This window comes from Crassostrea angulata, chromosome 5 (genome assembly GCF_025612915.1).
Source record: "Crassostrea angulata isolate pt1a10 chromosome 5, ASM2561291v2, whole genome shotgun sequence".
NCBI classification, from domain to species: domain Eukaryota; kingdom Metazoa; phylum Mollusca; class Bivalvia; order Ostreida; family Ostreidae; genus Magallana; species Magallana angulata.
Genome location: NC_069115.1, coordinates 35413722 through 35421973, shown reverse-complemented (window position 1 = coordinate 35421973; position 8252 = coordinate 35413722). Strand labels below are relative to the sequence as shown.

Below are 8252 nucleotides of genomic sequence, written 5' to 3'. Positions count from 1 at the left end.
GGTCAAGAACTCTATAATTTTATTCTAACATCACGTTGTCCTAGATCTAAATACGACTTTCTTTTTAGAAAGGAAGTGATCGTAAATATATTTTTTACTTTAAAATAGTTTTATGAAAGTTATCAACTTGTGGATTTGTTCCAGCTGCTAACTTGTTCCATTTTGACGTATACAAAAATATGAATTTATTGGTATTTGTACTGTGGGTATTGCCTATCCTTTACTTATGTATTGGAACTTTACATGCAAATGTTTGTCCAAGGTGAGATATTATTCGTTTTAAATATTAAGCACATTTTATTTAGACATTACCAACAGAAAACGGCAATGATAACTGAAAATAAAAACAGCAACATGGTAATATTACTTATACATGTATAATATATATGTACATGTGTATGTATAATGTACAAAAATGCTAAATCTTATAATTGAGCGACATGTTTTGTTCTTTTACATGTGCATGTAACAGTTATGATGGGAGTCTTAAGTGTTGCCCTGGATATTACTGGAATAGAATAGAGAATAGATGTACAAGTTAGTTTTAAACAAAAATTTGGAATACATATATTTGCAAATGCAAACTAACTACCGCTTCATGGCTTATAATGTACACACATATTTCTTCCCGTAAATCCCAATTCTTTGCATTTTAGAATGTTCCTGCAACAAAGATGACTGTAAACCCGCTGAAGGTTGTCCTGGTAAGTAAAACTAAATACACAAGTTTGTTGATGACTTTGAAAACAGTTTTAATACCTTACATTTAGTGGTTATATAGTATAAAATCAGTGACGACTACATTTTGCATGAAATATTGTTTGATTCCTTTAGACTGGACCAGTAAATCGGCAACTTTTTCAGTGATGACCAGCACATTTATCTCATCAGTAAAAAAAAAATGATGGTAAGCATTTATTTACCCCTTTTGTCATTTTAAAATAAACTTCCTAAAATTGCTTTGATTGCGCTATTGCTATTTCGATTTATAATAATGTTAGTTCTTTCCAATCCAGTCAAAATTATATTCATATGAAACCAAAAGACCGTGACAGTGTGACATTATTTTTTACATATCCAGTCTCCTGCCACTGCAGTAATACAATGTATTGCATAGAAATAAATATTGGTCGGTCATAACAAAAACGATAACATAAGCAACTGAATTACTTGCTTTTTGAATTTCAATTTTTCATAAAGTTTGATATTGAATTGATATTGAATTCTTTAATTGCAATTTAAATTGTATGCTGTAACAACCATCTAAGATTCTAAAAAAAAAAATATACTACCCTGTGTATGGGAAACAGTAATTTGTTTCACTAATTTCCTCGTTAGTTACATGTGAACATTTATCCAATACCTGTTAACAGTATATAACTAAACATGTACATGTATGTATAATTTCCTTACAGATCTTGATTTGATCACAAAGGATGCACCTACTACTACTAACCATGGCGACGACACTTGTCGAGTGGAAAAAACCAAGAAGCATGCAGACTCTCCGCTTTCGAGGAACATGCGCGATGCGGTTATCAGTCTCTTTTTTCTGGCAATTTTCATGTTTATTATATACATAGTATTAGTTCGTTACAAAACAAAGCACACAATTAGTGGTCCTTTATCAACAAATAAAACTTATTGTATTACAGTATAATTGTAGTCATTGTAGATTTATTTATCGATTTGACAATGTGTATGATAATTATATATATATATATATATATATATATATATATATATATATATATATATATATATATATATATATATATATATATATATATACATATATATATATATATATATATATATATATATATATATATATATATATATAAAATTTATGATTATGACTGTTATATTTGTTTAATGTGAAGGTTTATACCACAAATTTGTTTTAAGGCAATAAACCTTTAAAACAAGCAATAAGCAGTCCTTCTGTATTAAGAGAAACACGTGCATTAAAAAGGCATGATGGTCGAACCAATTGTATGTTCTATAAATAAATAAAAACACGGAAACGCATCATTGATTATGTTTTTAAAACATTTCCTGTTTGTGGATCACATTTACATGTCATTACATCATATCTACATGTAAATTATGAAGATAAGGAAAGAATAATCCATTACATTTTAACCACACACGATGATTCTGTTTTACTCAGCATTGTTTTCTATTTGCCTTGTTCCAGCATATTCTACATTATGTCCAGGGTAAGTTTTGATACAAATTAAACCATTTGTATATTATTTTGTATAAAAAAAAAATAATTAGAAGGATTAATTTGATAAAGGAGCAGACACGTAGCACGGGGGTAGAACGTTGGCATTTTTTTTCTCACGGCAAACATTTTTCTTACATTAACATAGAGAAAATTGAATCCCCCTCTCAACTTTTTTAGAGCATTTAAAAAATTGAAATAATTAAATGAAGAATAAAGTTATAAGTATACTTACTTTCTTCCTGTTCCTCCCATCCCCACAATTTAAGGCGTTTCATGATTATCGAATTCGACTTTTTTCACTTTATTATTTTTAGTCAATTTGTTTCTTGGATGAGTCCTCCTCCTCCCCCCCCCCCCCCAAACATACTTTAAACAAGAGGCCTCACCTGAGAAACAATAGGTATGATAAAATCAGCTTAATGGAGTCATAATACAAACTATCTGGACAATGAACAATAATAATGATAATATTATTATTATACAAAATTTATAAAGCCACATACTTATATAACACTAAATTTTGTTTACATGTAAAATCAATGCTGTGCTGTCTCTGTACTCAATAAAATAAAGTTTAAAATGCGTAAATACTTAAGAATAGTCTGGATAAGCCTTTCTGAAAAGATAAGTTTTAAATAATTTTTAAAATGAATAAAAATTCCCTCTAATCTAAGATTTTGGGGAAGGTTGTTCCACAATGTACAACTGGCCACGTTGAACCGCCTGTCACCATACGACCTAGTCCGCGCACTCGACTGAACAAGGAACATAGAGCTTTCATCTACATGTACATAATACATATAGATCCTGTATAAATAAATTCCATTTCCCCCCTGGATATTCTTATGTTTATAATCATTAGTCCCTTTTCTAACAGGATGATATATAGTCATATCACATGTTGAGTATTGTAGTTCTCAAAAAGATCCTTAGCAATTGTTTATATATGGGATATAAACCTACATCAAACTCTGAACCTTCTTATGAGGCTGAAGAATTGTCGTGGGGCCAAAGTCTTAACAATAATAAAAAAATCATCTGGCTGAATAGTTTCTGAGAAGAACGTTTTTAAAGATTTACTCTATATATTCCTATGTAAAACAATGACCCCTCCCCAATGTGGCCCAACCCTACTCCCAGGGTTGTCATCATTTTCACAATTTTAAATCTACACTATCTGAGGATGCTTCCAAACAAGGTAAGCCTTCCTGGCTGATTAGTTTCTGAGAAGAAGATATTTGAAAGATTTACTCTATATATTCCTATTTAAACTTTGACCCCCCCCCCATTGTGCCCCAATCCTACTCCCAGTTCCCAAAAAGATCCTTAGCAATTGTTTATATATGGGATGTAAACCTACATCAAACTCTGAACCTTCTTATGAGGCCGAAGAATTGTCATGGGGCCAAAGTCTTAAAAATAATAAAAATCATCTGGCTGAATAGTTTCTGAGAAGAACATTTTTAAAGAATTACTCCACATATTCCAATGTAAAACAATGATCCCTCCCCAATGTGGCCCAACCCTACTCCCAGGGTTGTCATCATTTTCACAACTTTGAATCTACACTATCTGAGGATGCTTCCAAACAAGGTTAAGCCTTCCTGGTTGATTAGTTTCTGAGAAGAAGATTTTTAAAAATTTACTCTATATATTCCTATATTATTATATGTAAACCTTCGACCCTCCATTGTGCCTCACCCTACCCCAGGGGTCATGATTTTCACAACTTCGAATCTACTCTACCTGAGAATGTTTTCACACACGTTTAAGCTTTCCTGGCTGATTATTTTCTGAGTAGATTTTTAAAGATTTACTCTATATATTTCTATGTTAAACTTTAACCCCCCCCCCCCATTGTTTGTGGCCAAACCCTACACCTGGGGATCATGATTTTTATAATTTTGAATCCACATTACCTGAGGATACTACCACACAGGTTTCAGCTTTCCTGGCCGATTAGTTTCTGAGAAGAAGATTTTTAAAGATTAACTACATATTACTAAGTAAAATTTTGAACCTTAACCCCCACCCCCCCCCCCCCATTGTAGCCCAACCCTACTCCCAGGGGTGTCATTATTTTCACATCTTTGAATTAACACTACCCGATGATGCTTCCACACAAGTTTCAGCTTTCCTGGCATAATGGTTCTTGAGAAGGTTTTTGAAATTTTTCAAATTTTTTCATGAATTTCTAATTATCTCCCTTTGCAAAAGGGTATGGCCCGTAATTTTCACATCTTCCAATTCCCTTTGCCAAAGGATACTTTGTGCCATGTTTGGTTGAAATTGGCCCAGCAGTTCTGGAGAAGATGTTGAAAATGTGAAAAGTTTACGGGCAGACGGACGGACAAACTGATAAACAGACAGACGGACGACAGACAAAATGTGATCAGAAAAGCTCACTTGAGCTTTCAGCTCAGGTGAGCTAGAAACGATGCTACAAAATCCATAAACTGTCCACATTGTTAAATATTGTAAGAGGATAAAATGTAGGAAGGCCAGTTTTCCTCCGTATTAGGTTTGAAACTTAATTAAACATTTCCTCAATGATGTTTATAATTCTTCCTTTTATTCTTTAACAATGTATTTGGATCATATTTGGATTTTTTTGGTTATTTTTTTTTTCTATAGCCTTCCGTGGTAATAACATACAAATCTAATAAGAACAATTTAGAGGATTAGAAAGCAATGAACACAAAGTCATTAAACTCAATTTAAAAAAATTAAATATATATATATATATATATATATATATATATATATATATATATATATATATATATGTATATATATATATATATATATATATATATATATATATATATATATATATTAAAAGGAGTATTTTGATATTACTCAGTTTAAGCAGATTTCATATTTCATCAACAATAAGGGACATCTCTAAATTAGAACATATCTAATGAAACATGGAAACATATACATGCACAAATGAAATTTCATAGGAGGGGATTGAGCTTTTGATATATATATATTAACGATATATTTAAATTAATGTTGACCTTTTTTCAAGGTTGTTGATTTTTTAAAAGGACTGTTTGACAGTATATATAATGAAATCGACGCGGGAGCATACACGTACAAAATATATATGACGTTTTCTCAACGTTTAACAAATATATATATATATATATATATATATATATATATATATATATATATATATATATATATATATATATATATATATATATATATACACCAATCAAAGAGTTTCATCAATATCCGTTGTCAAACAATCCGAATTATAAATGATAAAACCCCACTTTAATTGCCATTCATTAACAGGAAGTCAAAAAAAATTAATATTTCTTTATTAAGACAAGAGAAAACAACAACGTGTTGTCTGGGATATGTTTGGAATGAGACTCTTGGAAAATGTTCAGGTACTAACAATTTTTTTTCAACCTTTGATGTAATTAACATTATTCAAATTAAAGATTTTGATAATGATGTTTATTTTCCGCTTTATTAGCCTGTAGTGATGGTTATATAGGAAAAAACTGTAGTACAAAGTGTCATGGACTGTACTATGGTCAAGGATGTAAACTAAAATGCGATTGTACCAAAGATCAATGCAATCATATAGCTGGATGTTCAAAGTCTTCATCAGAAGGTATACTTTTCATTCCTTGTGTTTACCTTTTTATTTTGGTACAAATGATATGATATGGTTTCTTTATTTGTGTAAAATAAATAAAAATATTGTCTTATATCTGAACAGCTGTAGCGATTTAAATTGTTGGTACATGTATGACTCTTAAATAATATACAACTCGATGATTTTAACAGAGATTAGGATTTTTGGTGGGTTTTACAGTAACTGTTTTATTGGTTAAATTCCTTTTGTTTTGAAGTTCTTTTATCTTTAAGGCATGATGAGTGTACCTATTTCACCATCGAAAACGATTCAAGTTTTAACCATCAAATCGTCAACATCTAAAGTAATTGGTAAATATTCCTACAGGTTTTTGGTCTTAGGAAAAATATTTTTAAAGCTATAAATTAAATTGAATAATACAAATATAATCTTAAGTATATTATTTCAGGAATCAGTACGAAAGAAGACTAACGAGTTTTCTATATATTTTACAGATAATACATCCAACGCTGTTTCCACAGAAAAGAAAAGAAAACAACTTGGTAATTCCTCATCACTACTTGCCATGTATTATGCTATTGTTAGTCTTGTGTTTATTGCAGCTTTTCTTCTCGCATTGTACATCGTTTTGTTTTTATATTCTAAATATTAAGATTAAACGTACAGATGGTTACATGTATACAATGATTATTTTCAGATGAAAATTAAAATCATTGTTATAAACCGTTGCTGGAAAACAAGATACTTTATTCTTTCAATTTTTAAACATCAGTGTTAATAAATATATTTACATTTATATATTCAACATCAGAGTTGTTGCAATGAATTTTAAACTAAGCAAGAGGCTCTGGGGTCACATTTCTTTGTTAACAACAATAGTTATAATTCCTACTTGTATCAAGTCAGCTCTCTGGTATCAAAATAAAATTTCTTGACAATTTAGCACATTATAATATTACTTCGTGATCCTCTAATAGGGAATTAAATAACACATGGATGAATGAATGAAAAGATCATATTTAGAAGGATCTTAAAATTGCATCCACTTATCCGTATGGAAATATAATTTACATATTCAATCTTAACTCCCATTGTGATACCTACCTACTTAAGGGGTTTTCATGTATGATGTTTTAAACAAGCTTGAATCTACTCTACCTAAGCAAAAAGGTATGAACACGAGTTCTGACAACTTAGGATGTTTTCATATTTTAATACAGGCAACTAACAATGGTTATCAAAATTTTAACCCCAGATACACCGAATATTAGAATTGACACAACAAGTAAATTAACATAGAATTTATTTCCCATATTGAACAAAACTGTAATATCATTTAGTGGCGATTTTGTCACACTTTATACAAAGTAAGCCCATACCGGCGGAACGCATGGAACACTATCCACCTACAGGGGTTGTCATATTATAAGAAATATTCTATGTTCGACTTGATTTGTTTATTGAGCATGCGCAGATAAAAGTTTAGAAAAGTTAGAAATGGCGTTATTTGTGATGTACCGAAATCCGCTAGCATCCGTGGCTTAATATACCATAACATGGTGTCAGAATTATAATTTTACATAGTAAAATAATCGCAGAATGGATCTAGCAGGTATTCCGCAACTGCAGATGCAATGGGACGCATCAAACCTACTCGAGGCGTGGAAGAAATTCAGACAACCCGTTGAACTCATTTTTGAAGGACCTCTCGCTGAAAAAGAGGAGAAGCAGAAGATTCGATATTTACTTCTATGGGCAGGAGAAAAGTTCCGAGATGTTTACAATACTTGGACCCTCAGCGAAGATGAAGGTAAATCGCTAGAAGTACATTTCAAGAAATTTCAAGAATACGTACAGCCCAAGCATAATCCAGTCTTTTCGAGATATATTTTCAATAACGAGACACAAGGTGCACGACCAGTGGAGCAATATATTACCCGCTTGCGTCTGTTAGCTAAAGACTGTGCATTTGGTAGAGCAGAAGATGAGATGGTTAGAGATCGCCTTGTATTTGACACAAACTCAGCTAAGGTGAGAGAGAGACTGATCAACGAAGGGGCACACCTCACACTGGAGAAAGCAATCCAAATTGCTCAGAATTTTGAATACTCGCAGCAGCAGCTGAAGACGATGGGGCCACCTGGAACAGATAATTCTACCATTCCGAAGGATGTCACTGCAGTGACTCTTGGCAGACCTTATTCCAGGGGACGCAGCCGAGGAAACATTCAAGCTCACAGATCCATAGTACCGTCACGTAGAAGAGGAACTTCTCATAGAAGACGAGACGATCACCGGGGACAAGACAACGCACACGCGCATCAAGATAAGTATCAGAACTGTGGTTTCGACCATCACAAAGAAGTCCGGTGTCCCGCAAAAGAAAAGCAGTGTACC

At 32.0% G+C, this 8252-nt stretch overlaps 1 protein-coding gene across 1 annotated transcript; it reads left to right on the top strand.

The window, feature by feature from the left end:
• The first annotated feature begins 2146 nt into the window (after nucleotides 1-2146).
• Nucleotides 2147-6891, top strand: LOC128183249 (multiple epidermal growth factor-like domains protein 10). The gene is made up of 5 exons (XM_052852195.1): nucleotides 2147-2222; nucleotides 5576-5640; nucleotides 5730-5870; nucleotides 6128-6205; nucleotides 6350-6891. The coding sequence occupies exons 1-5, from the start codon at nucleotides 2155-2157 to the stop codon at nucleotides 6505-6507; spliced, it is 510 nt and encodes a 169-aa protein (XP_052708155.1). The 5' UTR covers nucleotides 2147-2154; the 3' UTR covers nucleotides 6508-6891.
• Nucleotides 6892-8252: the final 1361 nt, after the last annotated feature.